Genomic DNA, 25,702 nt, shown 5'->3' with positions numbered 1-25,702 from the left:
AAAACAAAGAAAGCAATAATTAGATAATCACATTAATTACACAATTTAAACAACGCCGGCGTACTTAACCAACATGAGCAGTGGCGCGTAAGGGAACAGTGTATTTCTGTGATTGAAGCCGAGTGAAATCACCCGCTGATTCAAAGGCGAGGAATGTGTTCACATGCATGCGCAGTTCTTCCTTGCCATCGTGTGCATTTTTATTCCGATTTTTTTTTTATCGGGTACCGCGATATTTGTCAGTTTTTTCTAATTTAGCAACAAATGGGAGCGACCATACACTGTGAGAGATACAGGTTGCGTCCTCGTCAACGCCTCATAATCCATGTACTTGACGCGTCGTCGCGATAACGGCATTCTATTGTTTTTGGTAAGGCGTAGTTCCGATAGTTCATCGGCCGAGATTAACAGGGCGACTCCTCGGAGCTCTCTCATCAGTGCGCAGTACTTACAGCTCATAGTAATGTTTCAAATAAATAAAATACATAAGCAAGGTGTTTTTCATAAGGACGCTGCATGGCACAACGATGAAGAGGAATTTCTGTGACATTGTCCAGCGCCTTTAGCAGCAACTGCAGACCAATGTGACTGACAGTTCGCTGGCTTAGTTACTGGCCAAGAAGGAAGACGGCTGAGGGTACATGGGCTACAGCACTCAGAATATGCAGACATTCTACGCAGTCAGACTCCGTGGACCAGTGAGAAGTTGCATACTTATACTATGTAATTGAAGGCTCGCATTCAGACATGAATTTTTTTAACGGTTACTATTAATATATTAGTATTCTGCTTGGGTACGTACTCTTCCTTTGCTCCCTGAAGGGTCACCGAGTTGAGAGAGAGAGAAAAAGCAACAAAACTTCGATAAACTCCCCAGGTCCGAGTGACTGTTTCAGAAGGTTAGCTGAGCATGGAGTACGGCGTGAAATGACGAAGTCGAAATGACGAAGCACACCACTCAAAGAGTGGTTGGTGAGGATCACCAAGAGTTTTGGGCAGGGTGCAGCTGGTGAAGCCGTCCTACTCTCCTAGTTATAACGTATACGTATTTGGGGTGCAGTTTGCGTGCGAAGATGTAGGTAGCCAAGCTACCCCTGGCGTTTTTAGAGAATACCGGTCTTGTGGGAGAGTGGTAGGAGTTACGCCATACCTTCTTTCATCGCGGATAACAGACGAGGCAACCACCGCCACGAAGCGACTGTCAAGGCCAGGAAAAAATTTGTTGGCCATTTTAGCCACAACAAATTTGACAACCTTCAAACCGAGCTTGTCCGAGGCTAGCCACAACCACTACACTGGGGGAGAGGAGTATGGATAATGGATATTTCTGGGAGCTATAGTTAAGGTTCCTGGCTGACAAAGCTAAGTGGAATTGTGGCGCCACCCAGTGTCGCGCGCCGTAACTGCTGGAAGGAAATGAGTTAGGGAGTTTTACGACATCAATCAGTACTGGTGACATATTTGCACACTCTTTCTCTTTCTGCCCAGTCAGTCGGTCAGTGCGTGAATGAATGAATGAATGAATGAATGAATGAATGAATGAATGAATGAATGAATGAATGAATGAACGGCCAATCTGACGAGGATGGATGACTGAAGCAAGGCTTTGCAGTTTGAGTATTGGCATCCGTTTTGCCATGTTCCCATTATTAAAAATCTAACTGTTCATTCGCTCTGAATTGTCAGGCGTGTCGATTTATAAAGCGCTGCCACTACATCAGAGAGGACTGGGAGGCGACACTGTCCGGCTGCTGCACCCTTGAGGCCCAGAGGGCCTGAACGCAGCGCGCCCTGGCTGCGGCAACCGCCAATGGGGTGCCTGACTAGGCATCCCACCTAGTGGTTGTAAGGGCGTGACCCTTCAGGTAACGACCCCCAATACTTCTCTCTATGATTAATAAATGTTTTCACCACCACCACCTACAGCTGATGGTTGCTGTTGCGGAAGCGGTGAATGTTGAGCGGAGGTTTTGATAGTGGCACAGTGAGCAATACTAGGGTTTGTGGCAGCAGTACAACCGAACGCATAAATGTACATATATGGAGACTCACCTTTACAGACCCGAATTTCAGTCTAAGCAGGCTCAATAAATATTATACTGAATCTTTAAACGCGAAAGCAGCGCTAATACAGCGCAATGGCGCCGTCCTTTCGTGCCGATATTCTAGAGATTGCATGTTGTTGGGTGTGTACTAGTGCGTTCACTTGTGCCGAAGGAATTTCCTTGATTGGTAATAATTTCTGTCATAGTCTCAACAGTCTATGCGCATGTTTTGCGGAGCAAAATTATCCCTTACGTTTATTGATTTGTGCCACACCGTAAGGCCACGAGGCCGGCGGTTAACGTTTTCATATCCCCCTGCCACACTTGAGCGCTCAATCCAATGTCAGACGCAAGCTGCGGAACGGGGAAGATTCGAGAATGCGACAGCCCCGCTCCTCGATCCGTACGGAGGAGATTGCCGCAGCCACGGCAAGTATCCACGGCCCGTGGTAAGGCACACCAACCTGGGTAACCTTAGCAGCCGGCTGCTGAGACTATGTAAACTGTGCGAACCATCAGTTTGCTTATTATTTTCAAACAACGAATCTATCTGCTCCTATGGCACGTCCGGATGAATCTCGCGGTTGGTAATATCCGTGATAAACAGCTCATTGCAGTAGATAACCACCTCATGGTGCAATTCATATAGGAAGCCTATGCGTAGCGGAACTGTTTTCGCCTTGTTTTGTAGGCAGAGGCAACAAATTATAATTGCACACCTACGCTGTCTTTTTCTGCATGGGACAGTGGCCTGTATGGAAACAAAAATAACCCGGACACCACATTAATCACAAATGAAAGACAGCGGTACCAAGTGTTTAAAGGGAAACTGAGGACAAATTGAAGCTGGTCCGTATCGGCAGGTTATTCCGTTGTGATAAACAAGCTGCTTTGAGCGGAAACAAGGCTTTACTAAGCAAGTCAAGGTCGAAAATGAAACACGTATTTCGGCACTACAGGGAGATTTCGCAAGCAGACTACGGTGAGTTTACGCAGCGTTTTTAGGAGCGGATCTCTGAGGGCAGGCTGCACCGCCATTCACTACCCCATTTTGGATCATTCATTCACCATTTTGGATCAAGCGGTGGAAAAAAAAAAAACGCTGGCTTTTTCAATCCGATTTTCTCAGCCATGAATGCGTGTTTTGCTGCCAGAAAAAACATCAACATGGCCATAACAGCGGTTTGATTGATACTTACTAATAAATAAAATAGTTTAGAGTTGTGCTCCATGTACTTTTAAAAGGCTGCAGCAGAATCTAAACCTGAGTAAGTTTGGAAAAAGCTTCTCGAGGAAACTAGCCAAAGGACGAAAGGCTAGAGAAAAAGAGCCCACAGGACGAGGCAGAGTAACTGCTAAGAACTAGTTTCCAGGCATTGCGATGCCTGGACGAGAGCCGGGTAACAAAGATTTGGCTTGTTATAATGGTCACTTAAAGCCATCAGACAATTACAAAATGCGCAGGTATTATTATTGCGTAAGGAAAAAGCGAGTAAGTTGGGCTTGCGGTGCTTCGATGCTATTTTTTCTCAAAGCCGCCCAAACTTTTTCTGTGTTACGTTGACCTCAGGTTTGTGAAAGCTCGGTGGCCCTGTCAAGGTAAAATGTTCTAGAGAGCTAAAGGGTACATTTGACTTTGGCTAATGGCAGCACATACCAGACCCTCCGGAAAATGATAGAACGTTACAAATTTCAGGACCACGCACCCATTTTACGTCTCAGAGGCGAGATCTTCTACAAAAGATTAGGGGAATAATAGCGGAAATAACATATTTCAAGGCAAGCTTTTTCCGTGTACGATCACACAAACGAATGAACTGCCACAAAATGTTAGCGAATTTCAGCATGGGATAACGTTCCGGACGCTGTTTTTAGATGTATCACGGCTTGTGCGGTTGCAATTTTTGTTTGCTTTTAATTATATTTTGAGAAAGTATGTTTATTTTCTTTTTGCACTGGTCTCACAGAAACATTTTCTAACCTCCCCCCCCCCCACACACACACACACACCACCAATCCCTAAGCCTACGGGCGTTGCAGGCATTTTAACGTAAATTAATGAATGAGTTGTAGACGTAGATGAATTACCTGCATTATATTTTTTTAAGTTAAAGGATCCTCACACTCCTATTTTTGATTTGCCCTCTTTTCCTTGGTGCAAAGGCTCTCCTGAAGCTAGTGCCTTGTCTGAAGTGCCTTGTCTAGTTGCCTGAAACTAGTGCATATACATATCCGGCACTCTAGGACACCTCCCCTTTATCACCAGCTCGATCTGCTGAGTAGGTCAATTGTACTTCAGTTTGGAAGATGAAATACGAGAAAAATGTTGCATTTTTAAGGGTTCAGGAATAGCTTATTTCATTCGAAAACTTACTGGTTTCAACAGATACCCAAGACAAAATTATTACAGCTTGAGCGCGGGTAAAAACAGTTAACTTGTCTTGCAGTTTCAAATCAGTTTGTTCGCAACACTATACGGTGAGCATGGGGTAAAGAGATGTTGTCACCCTCATAGGCGGCATTTTGCGATGAGTTGAAATCATAGAAGTCATATGCCGCTCTAGGCTAAACCAACGTGAACTTACTTCTAATTCAGAATCGATGCTGATTCATATACGGCATTCGTATACACCAAACGGGCGAAGCTTTCCAATTGGATGGACTCGAAGACTTTTTTTTTGTACCGTAGGACTTTCGTGGTTGCAGGTTTGGTCAACTTTCTTGACTTTGAAGGAAAAATTCCTCTTGCATAATCGGTTTTTTCGTCTATATCACGCGGAGTATGTTCTTGACTGAACAGACGGGTTGTGGCAAAAAAAAATTGGCGCTGGTTTAGCTCTGGTTAAACCTGGAGTGACGCGATAGCTACAGCTGGCCGAGTGGAACTCGCTTAGTCGAATTGCAAAGTCAGTCTTTCGCCGCTCCGTTTCGCTGGACGTTCCTCCTTCATCTTCGTCCCACTTGACACGGCGCATGCGCACAGCTGTGGCAGCTCGGTTTCGCCGGTGCGCCGCGAAGCCGCAGCAGCAGCTGCTCCGCACCACGTGGCTTGTCACGTGGCCATTCATGTGACAGCGTGGCGGCGCAGCCACGGGGTGGCGGCGCCGCCACGCTGAAGGCTCGAAATGCTACCGTAATGTGGCTATCGCTACAAAAGCTGCGCACAGACTGCTACGTGCGCTCTGCCTCTTACATCTCTCCATCTACAAACCTTCCACCCTTTAGCCACTGACACTATAAGCAACCATTCGCTCTAGTTTTCACACTGTCAGCGCACGCTTAGAGCCGAGGTCGTGTTTGTTTGTACTTGTCCTATAATGGTTACACAGGGAACTGAGGAATAAGAAATGTGGACGGCCAAGAGAAAGCCTTCAAAGATACGCGCCCCAATGTGGGATCCGAAGCGGAGCCAGTGTTTAACGTGTGGCAGACGTGATCTTCCCAAGGCCTCTCCATATTACCAATTGTTTATCACCCGCGGAAACTCGAACATATACACGTTAAAGTTTCTGATGTCCACACCGCTCGCATCGGACATACATATCATCTACAGATGAGCAGCCTTTCTCAGTCTCGGTCATGGCATTCGCAATTCACCACTCATTATCTCCACAGGATGTTGATGACTTCCTGATCCTAAACGTGCGCTATGCGAAAGGAGTCACTTTCTATTGAACGAATGTCACGCCTGATATTTTGGGCACAGATGGAAGGAAATGGATGGTTCGAGGCGATAAATCAAACCGATTTATTTGACGAAATAGCACAGACATGCAAGTATGCGCAAATATCGAATGGACTGCTTTACCTGATGGCATTGTGGCTATTAAGGAATCATCATCTTTCCGTTAATCGTTACTAACACCTCATGAATCAGGTGCAACACTGCAGTCTGTTAGAACTTGCCGCCTTGTGCCTGTGCATTGCCTTGTGCGTGTACATATTATTTTTGTTTATTGCACACTACACCATGCCCACGATGTATAACGCCGACCCAATTTGATTATTCAAGCTTTGTTCGTTCAAACTTGTTTTTTTTCTGTATTTGTTTTGTGCATAAATGAACCCTTGTGTATTTAAAGTAATGGCCAGCCGGGCCCTTAGGGTGCTTAAGTGAATGAATAATTAAATAAATAAATCAATAAATACTCCCTGGAAAGAAAACAAAAAGCAGTTTACCATGGGAACCACCATGCTAACGACAAGCGTTTCAGATTTGCAGCAGCATCGGCACTTCACTTTTGTGCCGAGGCCTTTGCTATCGCCTGAAACTACGTCTACGATGCCACAATGGGCTCCCGTCATTGAAGCTGGCGAGGTCCTGATAACGAGAGGATACGGGAATACTGAGCTTTTGCTTAAGCCAGTCGACATCAAGATGACGGATTATGTTGAGAAATAAAGCTGTGCACCTTATCAACCGCCTTTTGGAGTGGCAATTTCACCCTTTCGATTTGTTAGGTCTAGAGTTTCGGGTAAATGGTACCATTGTGGCTGCCCGAAGCCTCGTTGCATATTAGCGCCACTAGTCTCCACTGCCAAAAAAAGTAGTAACCGATGATAAAAGTCACAACAAGGACTCAGTGCATATAATCATGTATCCACGCTCAAGAGTTTAGTACAACTTTGTGTTTGCTTTTCTATACAACCAGCGAGGGTCAGAAGCAGCTACTCTGCCGCCGTGGTGTGCTGCCCTGCGGAGAATGCTTTTTTTCCCCATAGAATAACGAGCGGAGTAGTTTATTATGTGCATCTTTTTGTAACTTTTCGGTTATATAATACTTTTTAAGATTTCGTATTTGTATCCTGAAGTGAACTGTAAACGAATTAATAAACAAAATTACAACGATAACCATGTTTTGCAGTGGTCACACTCGCTGCACATTGTGTATTCAATTCATTTTTCACTTTTCCGTCAGCGTGAAGGACCTTCGTCGGTGCGGATACTAGGTTGACGAAATTGAGAAAATTGTGAAAACTTCTGCTTGATTCATACCCAGAAATTCTGAACCAGCGCATTTTTCCAACAGGAAGTTGTTTATGAAGCCCATTATTTTGCATATTGCGAGAGTGCACATAACAATCAATCTGTCCGCAGACAAACTCTCGGGACGCTTGTAGGTTTCTGCTATCTTTTTGTCAGAAAAACTCCCCATTGGTTTTATATGCCACTCCTAACTACTTGTTGCTAGCGATTGACAGTTTTAGAAGCAAGATTGAAAGGTTAGGCCATTCCCATCAATATGTTCATAATAACATCTTAGAACATTCGACAGTTACCTCACAAATAACTGTCCAAAAAGTCTGGACTTGCCACATAGGAGCATGCTAAAGCGTTCTTAGAGAAGTTTTGTGCAGATTTCAGCCAGAAGCGAAGGTTGATATTCCGTTGCAGAGAACAGGAGCCTAAAACCGTGCAGGCTCGAATTTGAGCATAGAAGTCTAAGAAGCGCTGTTGCGTTCATAGTTATGCCTGAAATGGGTTCCTAATATTCGAGTCAACGTTACGCACACGAGAATTCCAGAAAAATGGGCCAAGCCACCGTTGAACGTGTCGTTTCAGTGCTTAGTGCAAAACCAGTCGTTGATTATCCTAATGTCAAGGTTACTGTTGGAGAAGTGTAATCCTATGTATAACGAATGTGACACTGCCATATACTAGTGCGACGGTCTATCTGTAAGCGATTAACGCAACTTGATCCCCTCGCAGAGACGGTAGCCGGGCTAACTCTTCTACAGCACCTTGGAAATTGATCCGAGTCCCGGGCCTACTTGATACTTAAAACTCTTCGTGCTCCAGGTCTTAACTTTCGGAGAAGAAACCAGCGCTTAAATTCAACTTTGTCATTTGATAGTCTCGACTATACGTGAGCCAGTCCGGGCTGGGCAACTCTATTTTTATTTCTTTTTTCTTGCCACTTTCTCTCTATGTACGTCAACCATTCCACGCAGTCGCGCTAAGCTGAGTACTCCTCTGGCGCATTCGCTCGTGCTGAGAATAATAATTGGTTTTCGGGGAAAGGAAATGGCGCAGTATCTCTCTCATATATCGTTGAACACATGAACCGCGCCGTAAGGGAAGGGATAAAGGAGGGAGTGAAAGAAGAAAGGAAGAAAGAGGTGCCGTAGTGGAAGGCTCCGGAATAATTTCGACCACCTGGGGATCTTTAACGGTCACTGACATCGCACAGCACACGGGCGCCTTAGCGTTTTGCCTCCATAAAAACGCAGCCGCCGCGGTCGGGTTCGAACCCGGGAACTCCGGATCAGTAGCCGAGCGCCCTGACCACTGAGCTACCGCGGCGGATATCGCTCGTGCTGAGATTTCAGAAACAGAATATGCTCGTCATCTCCCTGTTTGTTTTCACCGATTGCTCAGTGGACAAGGTCAGCGGAGCTAGCGCAGTGGCATCCCATATTTCATTTTTCAATATTGCCTGGTATTTCGCCTCACTCGAGTCGTGTCCGCCCCAACGGCTGAAGCGTTACAATTGAGCGTTGCAATTGAAGACAGCAATACGCAAGCTGTCTTCACCGGCCCAATCTGTTGTTACCCTAACGAATTCGAAATCGTTCCTTCAAAGGTTACAGCGTGGGTTCCCCTCTGAAAGGCTTCCTCTCAGCTCTTCGCTTGGTGCATAATCTTCACAACAGAGGCTTCTCTATACGTTTCCAATAGGTACCCTCGCACACAGGTGTCTTGGGCAAGAACGTGCCGGACAACCTCGCCCATGAAGTGTTGTCTGGGAGTCCATCAAGAAAAGTCCCGCAAGATGTCAAGGAATTCTTGAAAGGAACGCTGCTCAGCCATTTGAGCTCACTGTAGTGGCTGCCCAACCATTCATATGGGACCAAGAGACTACACAGACCTCACGTCAATTTTACTACACCGCATTCGCACGCATTCTGCTCTTATCCCAGCGTGGATTCAGAAGAAGGGCCTGTAATCGCCTGCGCTATATTCTTTACATGGTGGGCGCGGTGTTGTAGAATATTATATTCTATGCTGCCCAGGTCTGAACGGGAAATGAATCTTGTTGGCTTCCCTCAAGAGGGAAGCAGCGCCACACTGTTCACTGTTCACTTTTTACCCCCTCGGGAACCGGGTATTTGGGATGGAGGCAGCCAAATTTTTCTTTAGTTCTTTCGAGGTTCTGATCTAGACTCCAGATGGTGACAGCAGAAATAGGTGAATATTACCGGGGATTGTGTGCATAGGACGTAGATCTGCCAGGCCATAGATTTTTTTTGAACGCTGAATCTTAGGGTCAGTAAGTAACGTTATGAAGCTTTGCAAAAAAAAAAAAAACATGCAGTCCGGTTATGTACAGTCTTCGTCAAAGTATGCAGCCCAAGGGATATACTTCTGAGCCCTACAGCGCGGGCTCCTCTTGCATACTGAGGGACCCCAATATCACAAAGGCGGGAGGAACTCAAGCCCTCAACCATCCCAAGCTTAGGACAGTGAAATATGCTTCAGTGCCCCGCTACCCGACTTTGAAGCAAACCCCTTGGGCTGTTTTTTTTAACAAAGGCTGTACAAAAAAGTCCCGCCAGGAGTCAAAAAGAGCGTGAAAAACTCTCAAGCGGTCAGCGCCCCGCTGCACTCTGGGTCCTGGTGAGCGGAGCCCGTGTTTCGAAAGCGAGGTCACAGATCTGCGCCCTAAATTCCCGATTTTATTTAACATCTACGACGGAGCAATTTCCAGCGGAATTATCTCAAGGCTAATGCCAACAATAGCTTACAACAACCTCAACCCCTCAACAAATGTGTACGTGGATGGGCACAGCCGCCATTTCGCGCTGATCCGTGGTGCTTCAAGGCGCTAAAAAATAACTGACTGCACACGCCCCGACTGGTTTGCCGTTAGCTACCCCGAGACTGCCGACAGAAACCTCCATGACGCGCTTCAACCCCATGCTGCCTTAGATCAACAGGCCTTTGACGACTGATGATCGTTTTGAAAATTTCTAGAAACTTCAACACTCAGGAAACGATGGCAATAAACGGAACACCACAAGTTTTTGGAATGTTTCGACTCACTTTCAGTATCGAAATGAGGACTTTTTAAGCTGCGATTCCGTTATTGCGGGAACCGGACGAAAAAAAAAATTCATTCCACGTCCATACAATCCGGCAATTGTCAAAGCTAGACTTGTTGCCGTAAAAGCGGCTGGAGGAGTAGTGCAACGTTTTGCCGTTATCAGAGGATGTCCTCAGTCCACTGATAACGTTATCATCGGTTTTGTTTCCCGCACGGTGTTAAGCATCCGGTGGTCGATTACTCACGCCCCCATTCATTTCCGCGGCATGTCAGCAGCGACCAACAAAATGTGTCCCAGGTGCAGATAATCTTCTAATGAATGTCATATAAGTCGCAAACAACGCAGGGGTCGCGGGTAAACGTCATCGTCTCGCCGCCGGGTACGGTGTCAACAGAGACCAGCGCTCGTTGCGTCAAAGTTTGGAGGCGCTCATCGTAACAAGAAATAACAGCAAAGCAGGTGTGTATATACGGTTCATTATTCGTAGCCGATACATGCTTCCAGCAACGTGCGACTATAATTAAGTGCAATTACCAGCTACGGGGGCTCAGTGGATTTGGCGTTCGGCTCCTGATCCCAAGGTCGAGGGTTCGACCCTGGCTGCGCAGTCTTTATTTCGATGAAGGCGGAATGGGGCGGAAACGTGGAGGCTAACGAAAAGGGTTCAGCTCAAGTTAAGGACAACGCAGCAAGCTATGGAAAGGAAAGAAAAATGATAGGCGTAACGTTAAGAGACCGAAAGCAGGCAGAGTGGGTGAGGGAACAAACGCGGGTTAATGACATCCTAGTCGAAATCAAGAGGAAGAAATGGGCTTGGGCTAGGCATCTAATGCGAAGGCAAGATAACCGCTGGTTCTTAAGGGTAACGGAATGGATTCCAAGAGAAGGCAAGCTTAGCAAGGGGCGGAAGAAACCTTGGTGGGCGTATGAGATTAAGAAGTTTGCAGGCAAAGGGGGGGGGGGGCGCAGCTGGCAAAGGACAGGGTTAATTGGAGAGACATGGGAGAGGCCCTTGCCCTGCAGTGGGCGTAGTCAGGCTGATTATGATGATGGCATCGAAAAGCGTCCGTGTGCTGTGCGATGTCAGTGCGCGTTAAAGAAGCTGAGGTGATCTATAATAAACCGAAGTACTCCACCACGGCGTCCCGCAGATCCAGCAAGTCGCTTCGGAACGGCAAACTAAAAAATTTACCATTTCAGTCAGCAGATGAAGCGTAATATGTGCGCTGTGAAATGCGTTGAAATCTTGTGCGTAGCGCAGCAGTGTAATGTGAGAAAATAGGACCGCTCTTCAATACAGTGGCTGCACGGCACCACAGCCTGATATAAATGGAGTCAAAATGACAAGAAATATATTGCAATAGTAAATATTTCAATGTTTCCTGAGCGCCGGATGTTCAAAGGTATCACACTGTTGTTCCCAGTAGGCGTGCACTCACAAACAAGGTGAAGTAGCCTTGAGAGGAGTACAGTGCATTAACTTTTGTTTGGTGCTTCTGCGAAAGCTAATAACTACCTGCGTTGCGCTAACATCAAGTTGCAAGGAAAAGAAAAGAAATGAAGAACTTTTAGCAACTGATGGTTTATTTCCACGATTATTTGTTTTCCACTCTTTGTGTTTATACTAAGACTACCATCCCGAATTCTCAGCTTCATTGTTTTAGTGGAAGTTAGTATTAATAAAAGCGGTATATTGTTTTTTGATCAGTTGGTACTGTACCAGCAGTTCCACCCATTCTTGTAGAGCCGTAGCCATTGATCAAACTTCGTTAGAATACTGAATTTGTCAGCCGGACACTCAGTTGACAGTAGTCACTCAGATATCGATATAGTAGGTTGTATAGACGCTCGTTAAAAATATTTGCACCATTTTAGTTATATCGCTACGAGTAGTATGCAATGTCCTCAAGAAAATTTACCGCAGTTTTCTAAAAAGAATGCCTAACGTCTGGTTTCCATTAGTCAGCCTTTAAGGAAGACGTTGGTGGGAGGCAGTACTTCAAAGTGTGTTCATCCAACGAGTTCCCTGCAAAAGGCCCTAGTGGGACGTCTTATCTGCAAGGTGGTAGATTCGGTTAACCTTTTGCTTGCCAGTGTTCGAAAATAGGAACCTGCGGAATTTATTTTTTTACTGTCCTTGAAAATAATCCCTCCTCTGAGGTGTTTTTTTCTTCGCATATTGTGGGAAGATTGTGGAGAACATAGAAACCATAATATTTTTTATCGACTCATTTAAAGACTGATCTATTACTGGGAAACGAACATGTTATTTTGGGACTTAGTCGAATTTAATAGAGCCCTTTCGCTGGAAAAAAAAACAATGTTAATAAAAAATTGTTGGGGATTTCGTGAAGGGAAAATACAGAACTGCGTGTCTTTCACTGGCAGCGAGTTTTATGCAAATGTTCTCTTCCTGGAACAATGGCGATTGCTAGCAGCAAAATTCAAACACAAAATTCCCCGCCCTAGAGTCCCTCATTACGCCGGCTGGCGTAAATTATGCCCCATTCTATCTTTCAAATCTCAAGGGAACACTTAAGTTCCGCCTTAAGGGTATCAAGCGATGGCATTAATTGGTCAATGCTCATATACGCGGAATTGGCCAATCTCGAATTGACATTCATAGATCCCTGGGAGTCCTCATGCCAGTCCTGGCAGTGCAACTGTTAGGCGCTATGCCACCGCTCTGCGATGGCAGGTGCTGCCACCGGTGGGGATTGTTAGACCCAGGTTGCACTTCCCGGTCAACCTGTAGAGCAACTAGGACAATCTGAGGACAATAGACTACCACTCTGAATAAATCTGTTGAGCTCCAGTACAGAAGTCGTGACTTCCTTTTCCTCTGTCGCTGAGAGTATTTGCCCACAGTTCGAGGACAGTCCCTGTGACCCTGGTTTTAGCGTGAAAAAAGTCGTTGTTCATCCCCCAGATTGTTTGCTTACTATGTTTGCAGGCCCGTCGAGGCCAAGACCAAAATGGAGAGAGGGCCTTGTTTCGCGGCCGCTCTGCTGTTTCTGTTAAGCACCGCGGCATCACTCAACATCGACACCTCGGATGGAGGTTACAGAGAAGTGTGGGTATCCATCAGTGAGAGCGTCCCTCCAAATCAGTCCATCATTGACAACATCAAGGTAAGCTTTTTCTGTCACTTCGTTTCTGGGTATCCACGCGCTGAATTCTCAAGGAACTTATTTTTACGGGTGCGTTGTTTTGAGAATACATCTGTATAGTCCCGTCCCGTTTATCTACCTTGTGGTCTGTCTGTTTTCGCGCCTGTAATCCAAAGATGTACCAACTTGCCCAGCAAGACGTTCTTTTAAGCTGTATAGTCATCAGAATACATGGCGAGGATTAAACTTGTACATCAGGATACATAATACCGTGTCAGTGCACTGTTCTGCGGCCCTCCAATCGACGAGCTTTAAGGCACCGCACGACGCTGACACTCCAAACAAAAATAAGCCTATGTGGGAATATAAAAAGAGAAATGTGTCCTCTTGCACATTCCCTTTTAGGGAAGGGTGTGCTGTCCAAATTTTGGAGCATATTTTTATCACTAAATATACGGAGTGCTTACTCTTGGCAACGGAGGTATATTCACACTGCAAAGCATAGTAACTCCGGTGCGCTGCACCGGAGGTCCTGATTTTAGTGATGAAGTTCACTGGTCATTGGAGGCACATGGGAGAGGCCTTTGCCCTGCAGCGGGCGCAGTCAGGCTGCTGCTTCTGCTGTTGTTGTTGATGATGATGATGATGATGGTTAGCGAATAGAGAGGATTGAAACCTAGATTGAAATCTTGGTAACTGCCAGAACTTTGCATGTTTTGAAAAGGGAATTTGTTTCAGTTGCCAACCGCAAGTATTCCGTAATTTTAGTGATGGAAATCTACCACAGGGCTTGGGCATCCTACGCTGCTAATAGACAGTATTGAAACTTCGATTAAAATCTTGGTAACTGCTAGAACTTCGCATGTTTTGAAAAAGGTATTTGTTTCGGCTGCCAACCGCAAGTATTCCGTAATTTTAGTGATGGAAATCTACCACAGGGCTTGGGCATCCTACCCTGCTAATAGACAGTATTGAAACTTCGATTAAAATCTTGGTAACTGCTAGAACTTTGCATGTTTTGAAAAAGGTATTTGTTTCGGCTGCCAACCGCAAGTATTCCGTAATTTTAGTGATGGAAATCTACCACAGGGCTTGGGCATCTTACCCTGCTAATAGACAGTATTGAAACTTCGATTAAAATCTTGGTAACTGCTAGAACTTTGCATGTTTTGAAAAAGGTATTTGTTTCGGCTGCCAACCGCAAGTATTCCGTAATTTTAGTGATGGAAATCTACCACAGGGCTTGGGCATCCTACCCTGCTAATAGACAGTATTGAAACTTCGATTAAAATCTTGGTAACTGCTAGAACTTTGCATGTTTTGAAAAAGGTATTTGTTTCGGCTGCCAACCGCAAGTATTCCGTAATTTTAGTGATGGAAATCTACCACAGGGCTTGGGCATCCTACTCCGCCCCTTAAAGAGAGTGCTCTAGAGAACATCTCACTCCCTTTTTACTAATTTTACTCCTAGAGTACGCATCGCTGCTTTTCAGCTGTAGCTACATGTTTGTTCCGCTGATCTGGTGCGTCGATTGGTCAGCGTTTCCGTTTGCTGTTCCGCCATGTTATAGATCTGAGGTGAGAATTATATCCTATAGTTTGAAGCTGCTGTTCACTCGCTACGTACTTGTATGAGCTCCGCAAAAAGAGTGCAACAATCGAGTGCATAACAATGTGGAATTCTTTCATCCAAGATAACGGCGACGCTTATCTCTTACTAACGCTCTGAAACCAGTGCGTTGGTGTTATGACTTCTGAAGTAATGTTGAATGGAACGCCGTTCTATGCGAGTCTGAAAAAGCGTCATCCGATATTTAACACATACTTTCGGTATCTATGTTCGGTCTCTATTGTTTCGGCGAAAAATAATGAAGGGCACCTCGGCTCAAGCTTTCGCACAAATGAGTTTCATTCATTGTTACGCGACATGCCACTAGCTCAAGCCCTGGTTTGGCTTCGGCAGGCCCGGAAAGTGTCCTTCATGCGAGAAAAAAGATATTATTTTATTATAAAGCCAGCAAGAATCGCAAGCTTCACACAGGATGCGAATAAAATACGCTGAAAATATTGCAACATGAAAGTTATTTTCTTTTGAAAGGCAAGGATTTGGCACTGGTTGCAGCGAAAAGCAAGTACATAAAACAGTAGAATGGTTACAAAATTTTCTACCTAACCACGGCGATACAGCTACGAACATATTGAGAATGCTTTCTAGTGACTCCTCAGAAGTATTTGTTTCACGTAGTTACTGCTCACTGTTCTGTATAGCTTATACTATACTGGGCGCCTTCCTGAAGCATACCGGTCGAAGGACTGCGCCTTAGTAGCCAGAGCACTGGTGAACAGGATCGACAGATTGATAAAAGGGGGCAAAAGAGGCGAAATGAAAATGCAGAGTCTAGGTGCATGCCACCCCGTTATAAGGCGGGAGATACTACAGAATATAGTGTGAGGTTATTGAAAACAACCTCTCCCGCTACAGTCGGATACAACTCAAGACAGAGGCGGCATATGCCCCTCATAGGAGGCTCTCCAGTCAATGGCATCACTCGATTTTCATGCTGCCACGGTTAGTTCGATTAAGCCGTTGTTAACCCATTTTAATCTGCACACCATGCGATATCACATTAGCAGTTCCAAGGGGATTGGCCACAACGCCTTGAAAATCGGTCACCGCCATTGACTGGAAGGCCTTCTTTGAGGGACATTCGCCGCCTCCGTCTTGAGTTGGGTCCGACTATGGGAGGCTACCTGCAAGGAAGGCTCACCGAATTATATCTTTCATTCCTTTTTTTTTTCATTTGCAGGCGCTATTCCGGTCCTCGTCCGAGTTCCTTCACAAGGCCACCAATGGACGCGTGTACTTCAAGCAGGTCACCATCGAGGTTCCCAAGACGTGGCCCAAGAGAAGTAGCGCCCGAGCGCTGTCGTCCAACGCCTTCGACAAGAGCGACGTTCGCATCGACATGCCCACGAAGCAGTACGGAGACAAGCCCTTCACCCACCAAGTGAAGCCGTGCGGCCAGCCCGGAGACTTCATCCAGCTCACTCCCGGATTCCTGGCCACGCTTACCAACTCCACGGCTAAGAGGTCTATTAACCCAGGTATAAGAGAGCTTCCCGCATTATACTTTAGCATTGTCCAAAATATACATTTACCCGCCGTGTTGGCTCAGCAGTTATGGCGCTCGGCTGCTAGCTGTCCTGAAAGACACGGGTTCCATCCCGACCGCGGCGGTCGAATTTCGATGGAGGTTAATTTCTACAGGCCCCTGTACTGTGCGACGTCAGTGCACATTAAAGAGTTGGTCAAATGTTTTATGGAAATCCCCCAACTGAAGCGGTGGTCCCGGGTTCGCACCCCGGACCCAGACGAATTTTTTTTTAACTGCAAAGTTTCTGAAAAAGCTGTTTAGCTTTCCTTTGTAGCCGTATGGCTGCTCTTGGGTGGATGTCAATGAGTAATTACTCCCTTATTGCAGGTTAAATAGCCGCAGGTGGTCGAAATTATCCGGAGCCCTTCAGTACAGCGTCCTTCATAGCCTGAGTTTGAAAAGCTTTCTTTTGGAAGAAAATGACATTGTTCCCAATTTTTTTCGGCAGTAGTGTTCAAGAAACGCATTGTGCAAATAAAATCCGCTCCCGCCGTGTGCTTAGTATACAATTAGAACATAGTAGTGGACGAGTACGAAGTGCATTTTGCTGAATAGGACATCTTCTTTTTGGGCCTGTGAGATGTGATCATAACCCTGGTAACCACCAGCAGTAGCAAGGGAGGCTTTGAGGCCGTGTTACGAGCAGTGAACTGTGCATAATGAGCGGCAACGTGGAGCAACTTTCGGCTCCTTTAGCTTCATATAAGGGCAAGAGCATATATTTCTTCGACATTGTTATTGCGCTACTCAAAGTTTACACAGACAAGAACGACACATACAGACAGGGCCCTGTCTGTATGTGTCGTTCTTGTCTGTGTAAACCTTGAGTAGCGCAATAACAATGCCGAAGATTACAAACCAACTAAGCCCATTTGAAGCTCTTCTTAGATGCATATATTTCGTTTGTTACGATATTTTTTAGAAGATTTTGAGGTTGTAAATGAGATCCTTGTTTCCAGCGTATGTCTTCGTGCACGAGTGGGCCCACTTCAGGTACGGCGTGTTCGACGAGTACGGCAGTCAAGGCGACAGCAGGTACCCACTCACCTACTGCCACAGGGAAAAGGTGAGCAGCACGGGAAACTGAGTCGGATACAATTCATTTTCTGTCACGTTGACACGGAGATGGTTAAGCGAAAAAAGCTACGAAATTCAACTTGACGTGCGCCTCGGGTCTTTCAAAAGAAAACAACCCGCAACAAGCAAGGTACAAAACAGGAAAACGCCAACAGAACCCACCCGCGAAGCATATAAACGATAATCGTCGAATAGCGGACGTATCCCACAGAAGCTAAAAGCAGAAAACTTATGAAAAATACTGAAATAAAAAATACCCGACGCATTACCAGGAATTCGGAACAGCACCCAGCCAGTTCCGCTAAGCCTAGCACTTCAATGGCAGCCATTCGGTCATCCATTTCTTACGTGACGAATAATAGACGTTTTTAGCATACCGAAGACGTACTACCGGAGACGTATACCGGTTTACCGGACCCCTCTCGTTCATGCGCAGAGGCATTGTTGGGGTCAGGGGGAGCCACTGCGCATGAGCAGTAGGGGTCCGTTAAACCGGTATACGTCTCCGGTATGCTAAAAACGTCTAATGTCACGTCATGCGCCACGTGATGGCAGCCAAAGGAACTAGAAGCTTTTGTCACTAGTTCTGCTAATGTTACCACGACTGTGATCAGAGAGATTCTTCCACAACAGTATGCGGAATCTTCACCGTCCCGCCTCCGCAATCGCGGCACGGAGACCGGATTTTTATCGCTTTCTCTGCTTTGCCTCTGCGATTTGCGCGCAACTGCGCGCCGAGGACGCCACGAATCCTAGCAGTGGCAGTCTGCGCAAGCGCTACTTTGGTCTGCTGCGCACAGATGGCGCCACTGATCGGACGGATCCAGACTTGCCACTCTGCCGGGTCAACAACGCAGTGCCGCTTCTTCTTCTTCTTCTTCTTCTTCTTCTTCTTCTTCTTCTTCTTCTTCTTCTTCTTCTTCTTCTTCTTCTTCTTCTTCTTCTTCTTCTTCTTCTTCTTCTTCTCCTTCTTATCGTCCTCTTAAGGCACGGAACATACCAACATGGGGGGATTGGCCAAGGTGTAGTAGCATAAACAAGTGCCGCTCACCTTCCGGCTTCTCTCACATTCCTTCGTTTTCTGCTCCATGCTGCCAACGGTACAGAAGCGAGAAGCGGGCCCTTATGTGCTGTGACATTTAAGCTCCACACCCCAAAAGTCACGGTGTAAATATTATAAACGGGTAAAGTGCAAAAAAAAAATGTCTACTGTTATTCTTACCGGCTTAGCGCATGAATCGACGAATGCTGTTACAGTTTTTATTTATAATTAACCATATAGGCCTGAATTCTGCCGTGGAACCAATCTGGGGTTGCGCATTCTTCCCCCTAACCTCCTGCCTCCACAATAGCCACCCTCTGGGTTCTTCCCATGACAACCACCATCCGGTTGCGCAATCCTTTGCAGTCTTCATAACCACCCAATCCACAGGTCCACCCGTCGCTTCACCCCCTCTCTCTCTATTTCCTCTCCCTCCTGTCTGTTCGATGCGTGAACCTCACTCTCTTCCCACGTGAGCGTTGCTTTTCGAGAGAGCCAAGGTCGGCAAAAGAATGTTTCTTTTCTAGATAAATGATAAATGTAGACAGCTGACAATAGCTAATTGGGGCTGTTGATACCTGCGAGTACAATATATAGTTCGCTGCTCCTTTGTCACACTTTGGGACGAATTCTTTTGTTTCTTTAAATCAGCAAAAGTTATGAAATAGTTCAGCAGCTAAGCTCAATACATCGGACATTCAACCCGAATAGCAGGCTTAGTGTTCAAAAGTAATAAAAAAAAAGGGGGCAGCAGTACACAGACATCAATTTGGCTTGCTCGTTTATGAGGATTCTTTCTGCTACCTAATTGGCCAAGTGCAGATCTGTAAAATTCTCATTAAGGGATAACAAGAAAAAGAAAAACTGTCGCAGTAACTTTTTATCCTGATTGCATTTTTGTAGTGGACACATTATTGCGAATATTTGTCCTTAAATCTGTTTTATTTGAATCCCGCACCTGCACTTCAGGCTGACTGTGTTATGATGGTCTGCTCATACTAAGTTGGTTGTATTTGTTTTGTATGAAGTATATTTCTGGCCCTATGCACTTGTTGAATTGTATGTATCTCCGTTCACCTTGTAATGGCCTTACGGCTGCCAGCATAAATAAATAAATAAACAAACAAACAAACAAATAAATAAATAAATAAATAAATAAATAAATACTGCCTGAATTATTTCTTTAGGTGCGGCTGAATGCTTGCTCGAGCAAAATCGCCTTCGTCGCGAGAACGGCGGACGGAGGAACCTGCTCAATGCACTCCAATTGTCGCTTCCTGAATGACTGCGTGGTTACTTTCTACCAGCCGCCAAAAGATAACCCCGTCGAGTCTTCCATCATGTTCATGCCGTACATCGCCAATGTAAGGGCCTCTTTCGATCTTCACTTGCTGCTGAGCAGAACAGCAGTATCACTTGCTCTCAATTGTTCCGGTTGAAAGGGCTGAACGCTCGAATCAGTTGGCTCAGCCATACCCAGTAATTTTAGACAAAAAGAATTTTTTAGCTGCATACCGCTGCTGAAAGCAATTTTTTCATGTAATGCAAGATTTCAGTACAACGATCAATATATCCGCAGAACACCCGTCAGCAGTCATGATTTTTATGTCTATTAACGTTTTTGCTATCAAAAAAGCGTTCCCCGTTGGTTGTCATGACAGTCTTAACTTTTCGATGCGATTGATGGAAACACTTTAGAAGAAAGATCTTGCTATATATGAGATGAACGGACCATTACCTTCAATATTATCGTAAGCTATCATACAATTTTCCGATTTTCAAAATTTTTATCCGAAAATGTTGGACATGATCAGAGACGAAGTGTTGAGGATGGCAATGAGGGCAACTTGACAAAAAGATAGGACCTGGCGGTAGTCCTAACGTCTTTCGTGCGTTGTGCCTTAACCTATTGAAATGCAAAAGAAAGTGCGCCAAAATTTCCTATAACCGGCAATTCGATTACTGACCTGCCAGGGATTATCTCTCCCCGCTTGTCCAGAACGGAAGTTGATGACTTATCGCACAACATCCGCTGTGCATTCATGCACTCTCTCCCGTGACAGGTGAGCCAATTCTGCGATAGCAGTGATGGACCTCGTCGCCACAACCCGTTCGCCCCGAACAAGCAGAACGACAAGTGCAAGCAACGGTCCACCTGGGATGTTATCAGCGAAAATGACGACTTTAAAAAGTGAGTAAGTCTGCTCTCAGCAGCTGTCTGACAGAAGCAGTGCTAACAATAATAGTTATTTCTACTTTCAAGATATGCCCGAGCTCCACAAGCAGTGTTGTTAGACTGCGTTGTTAGTCTGTTAGTTGCAATCTAACAACCAGTTAGTCGTTAAAGTTTGTATGCGTATTTGCCTCCTCGATGTCCGTGTCTCGTTCACGCAGTTCTTTATTCGTAGTGTAACAACCATGTCACATTGTAAGATTTGATGCGATTTGACGTAAGTGAGATTCAGTATATGTGTCAGTTCTATTTCAGCGCTACAGTAACTTTTAGCACCATTAGAGAATGATAGTGATAGCATTTAGAAGAGAAAAATTTGAGAGGCGAATAAAAAAAAAAAAACTAAAGCACGGTTATACATCGTGTTACACCTATTGCGCCAAAATTCCTAAGCTTTCGAGAAGCTTGCAGGCAAAGGAACCACTCCAGTGCACGAAACGCGTTGAAACAGCCAAAATTTTTTGGGACACAGGGCCGAGGGTAACAACGTTTTCGAAATTCTAAATACTGATACTACTCAGTATTAGTTCATCAGCCTGCTAGTTAACACGTCTTGGCTGTATTCTGATGCACTACACTGCTGACTATGCTGCGCCAAAAAAATCGCTATTCTAACTCGAAAAGCGTATTCTTAAAATTGTTTAAAGTCTTAGGTGAAACACTATGTATATGTATACACTCGCATAAAGGGAATCGCCGGAATGAAAAACATAACAAGGTTTATTGCAATGTTTCGGCCGGTCGACCAGCCTTATTCAAGTGTGCATCTGTAACTACAGGTTAATATTCTGACTCGAAAGTAAAAACGAACACTGCATTCCTATGCGCATTACCTGCCGAAGCCCGTTTTGCCTGGTGTGTGCTATGATTACGTACCACGAGACGAGAACTTGTAGAATTTAGGAGCGCAACAGACAGAATTTTTGAGCCCTCGTCAGATCCACTTTTGATCTGTGACTGCGAACATTTTTAGTGGCTTCTGAAGAAAGCCTCGCCACAAATTAATTTCCTCATTACATGCCTTCCACGTTCCAGCCTGCCGAGTCCCGATGTCTCCAAGCGAATCCAGGTTACCTTCCAAGAAGCACAGCAGAAAGAAGACCTCGCCCAGCGAGTGGTGCTAGTGCTAGACGTTTCAGGAAGCATGGACGTGAGCACAAACTTTTACTCGCAATTTTCGCTGCTTTACTAGGTTTAAGATATGCCTAATCATGAAAGCCTCTGAACCCACCGACAGAACAGAACTGGCAGAGCTGTTAAAGCTAAGAAATAAGTTCAGTGTAACTGACACAAGGAAGTTTAATATTGAGAGAACAGAGAATGTTCTAAAAAACGGAGGCCTAAAAGCGCTGGAGAGAACACTAGGCACATGTAAAAATCAGATGCGTTTTTTAAGAGGCAAGGAGGGCCATGTCATTAGCAACGTGCCTAAGATAGTTAAAGTAGCCAAAGAGTTCTACACAAATCTATACATTAGCCAATGTATTCTGGACGTGGTTGAAATAGGCGATATCACACAGCAATGGGGCATCCCACCAGTAACGAAATAGAAAGTAAAGAAAGTCTTAGGAGCAATGCAAAGGGTTAAAGCAGCTGGTGAGGATCAGGTAACCGCAGATCTGTAGAACGATGGAGGGGAGATTGTGCTAGTAAAACTAGCCAGTCTGTATACGCAATGCCTCATAACTTTGAGTGTACCGGAAACTTGGAAGAACACTAACGTCATTTAATCCATAAGAAATGGGACGTCAAGGACTTGAAAAATTACAGACCGATAAATTTAATATATTTTTTCTGCAGGGCATTTACTAAGGTAATCTCTAATAAATGCATGGCAACGTTAATCTGCAGTCAACGAAATGATAAGGCAGGTTTCTTAAAGGCTACGCGACAATATACCATATTATCGCTATCAATAAGGTAATAGAGGAATGCGCAGAATATAACCAACCTCTATATATAGCCTTCATTGATTACGAGAAAGCATTTGACTCAGTGGAAACCTCAGCAGTCACACAGGCATTGCGGAATCAGGGTGTAGATGAGTCTTATGTCAAAATACCGCACGAAATATAGATGAACTGTACAGCTACCATAACACTCCATAAACTCAGCAATAAAATTTCAGTAAGGAAGGGCGTCAGCCAAGGAGACACGATCTCTCTAATGCTGTCCACCGTCTGTTTACAGGAGGTATTCCGAGGCCTGAATTGGGAACAGTTGGGGATAAGAGTTAATGGAGAATATCCAAATAATCTGCGATTCGCAGATTACATTGCCTTGCTGAGTCACTGAGTAGATAAACTTCAAATTATGATCAATGAGTTAGACAGACAGACAGAACAGAACGCTGGGTCTAAAAATTAACATGCAGAAAACCAAAGTAATGCTCTAGCAAGGAAAGAGGAGTTCACAATTGGCAGCGAGGCGCTGGAAATGGTAAAGGAATACTTAGGGCACGTATTGACCGCTGATCCGGATCATGAGAGGGAAATAACTACAAGGATAAGACTGGGGTGGAGAGCATATGGCAGGCTCTCTCAGATGATGAATGACAGTTTACCGATATCCCTCGAAAGAAAGGTATACCACACTTGTTTGTAGCTTACCAGTACTCACCTACAGGGGCAGAAACGTGGAGGCTAACGAAAAGGGTTCAGCTCAAGTTAAGGACAGCGCAGCGAGCTATGGAAAGAAAAAAATGATAGGTGTAAGGTTAAGAGACCGGAAGCGGGCAGAGTGGGTGAGGGAAGAAACGCGGGTAATGACATCCTAGTTGAAATCAAGAGGAACAAATGGGCTTGGACAGGGCATGTGATGCGAAGGCAAGATAACCGCTGGTCCTTAAGGGTAACGGAGTGGATTCCAAGAGAAAGTAAGCGTAGCAGGGGGCGGCAGAAGGTTAGGTGGGCGGACGATATAAAACAGTTTGCGGGGATATGATGTCCGCAGTTAGCGCTGGAGAGGGTTAATTGGAGAGACATGGGAGAGGCCTTTGTCCTGCAGTGGGCGTAGTCAGGCTGAGGATGAAGGAATCCAAAAACGTCCGTGTGCGGTGACATGCCAGTGCGCGTTGAAGAACCCCAGATTATATCAAATATTCCGAAGTCCTGCACTACGGCGTCCTCCAGATCCCAGCCTCGCGTCGGGACGGCAAACTCAACAATTTACAATTTCAGTGAGCAGATCAAGTGATGTTGATGATGATGACTTGGTTTCGAACACCTATCTCATACATTTAACGATGGCTGTGCACATATCGGACCCGCTTGCCGTCAATCGGCGAGCCTTTCAATTGAGCCAACGTTAAGGAGATGTGATACATTCTTTTTCACACAGCGCTAATAACAAAGTGCAGTCTGGCCGAAGAAAGAATATGCCAGTAAATGACATCTTAGCTGAAATGAGTAAGACGGAACTGATATTGCTATGTCGCGTATAGAGCGTAAAACAGAAGCCGAATGTTTTTTTTTGGGAGGGAGCGAAAGTATGGATTCGTCCGCCGAAGGCTTTGGAACACATGCATTTTTTTTTAATGACGGACCATGATCTATTAAGGTTTAAATAGGGACATTCATGTTATTTGTTTAGACAGAACTAAATTAAATGGCTACAGCATTTTTATGATTCATAAGCTAGAAATATTCTGCTGCATCTCATGCTATTGATTCGCTGCGACTCATGCATTAGCCACAACGACGTGGCTTAGTTTTAAGATTTAACAGGCTATTGTTTCCTACTTCGAATGCTTTTAACAAAGCAGCAGGTGACAACAAAACCTGCAAATTTTAAATACACTACACGACTTGGCGCAACACGGCCCATGTAATAAAACGTCAAACACCGTCCTGAGGAATGATCTTTAAACTCCTTCTCACAAGTAGTTTTCAGAAGTGTGGAACTTACAGCTCTGCCGTGCAGTGAGGGCTGCAGGAACGCAGCAGACAGTGCTTCGATTGTCTTTACAGTGTAGAACTGTACGCGAACAACGATACACCTATTGGATAAATAGTTCGGGCTGCAGTGTTTAAAATACAGCCAGCGTTTCGATCACTGCTTGAATTAATTTAGAAAGCCTGAAACGACACAGTTTTGTGGAGGCCTGCTGAAAAGTGGTGCACCTGCCATTCGCAAACATAACGTCCCCAGATTCGGTCGGGCCTCCTGCGAGGTTAAGGGACACCGAACACAATTTGCTGCAAGGATAGATCAACTTACTAGTGGTACTCTTTGCTCCTCAGAGATGGAGCCACCAGTCGCCGAATACGGAAGTGGAGGAGCACATTTATACACCGCGCGCCATCTTGATTGACTCGTGTCGCTGTAGTATGTACGCTACTACTGACTACTTGTGAGTTGAAGTACAGGATAACAAAATCGACTCTAAAGCAGCGGGACCGTAACTGTGGGCAGCTCAATATTATATGGGGGGAACCTCGTTGTTTGTAAATCTTGGAAGAACTCGTTCTCGCATTTTGCAGGACCACAACCGCATCGGCTTTCTGAAAGAAGCGGCAAAGCGATACTTGGGAGATATTGAGGACGGCTCCCGAAGATTGGCCATCGTTTCCTTCAGTTCCCACGCCCAGGTGGTGCACACGCTGATGCCTGTGAACGTGAACACAAGGCACAGATTCTTGGGCGCTATCGAGAAGCTTAGTGCCTATGGAGGCACCTGCATCGGATGCGGCCTGGATACTGCTCTCAAGGCAGGCAGATTCTTTTGAATTTTGCATCGTACAGATGTTCTTCTGTGCCCTCAAAATATGCCTACAGTGCACTGAAACTTCCGCATGATGCGTCTTTATATGACACTGGCAAAGTATTGACATTAATTTTATGTCGTCATGTGCATCCAATGCGATGAATTGTGATCGAGATTTTTTTTTTATGGGGACACCCGTTTTACTTACAAATCTTGTTCTATATGTGTTTTGCTGCTTTCCCACATTACGTTAGTTTCCTACTTCTTTTTCGGGTGATAATAAATAGGG

The 25,702-nt window shown here is 45.2% G+C and overlaps 1 protein-coding gene across 2 annotated transcripts in view; it reads left to right on the top strand.

Annotated features, from left to right (window-relative positions):
* The first annotated feature begins 10,398 nt into the window (after window positions 1-10,398).
* The window catches only part of LOC144106456 (calcium-activated chloride channel regulator 1-like), a 28,915-nt gene continuing 13,611 nt past the window's right edge, over window positions 10,399-25,702 (top strand). For both annotated transcript variants that reach the window (XM_077639275.1, XM_077639274.1), the window contains exons 1-8: window positions 10,399-10,550; window positions 13,045-13,222; window positions 16,009-16,306; window positions 17,316-17,422; window positions 19,663-19,839; window positions 20,539-20,666; window positions 21,744-21,858; window positions 25,190-25,417. In XM_077639275.1, coding sequence (XP_077495401.1) covers window positions 13,067-13,222; window positions 16,009-16,306; window positions 17,316-17,422; window positions 19,663-19,839; window positions 20,539-20,666; window positions 21,744-21,858; window positions 25,190-25,417 — 1,209 coding nt within the window. In that variant the 5' untranslated portion in view covers window positions 10,399-10,550; window positions 13,045-13,066. The remainder of the gene's footprint in view (window positions 10,551-13,044; window positions 13,223-16,008; window positions 16,307-17,315; window positions 17,423-19,662; window positions 19,840-20,538; window positions 20,667-21,743; window positions 21,859-25,189; window positions 25,418-25,702) is intronic.

Source organism: Amblyomma americanum, chromosome 10 (assembly GCF_052857255.1).
Source record: "Amblyomma americanum isolate KBUSLIRL-KWMA chromosome 10, ASM5285725v1, whole genome shotgun sequence".
In the NCBI taxonomy this organism is placed as follows: domain Eukaryota; kingdom Metazoa; phylum Arthropoda; class Arachnida; order Ixodida; family Ixodidae; genus Amblyomma; species Amblyomma americanum.
Note: the sequence above shows the minus strand (reverse complement) of the source record. Positions and strands in the feature narration are given on the sequence as shown.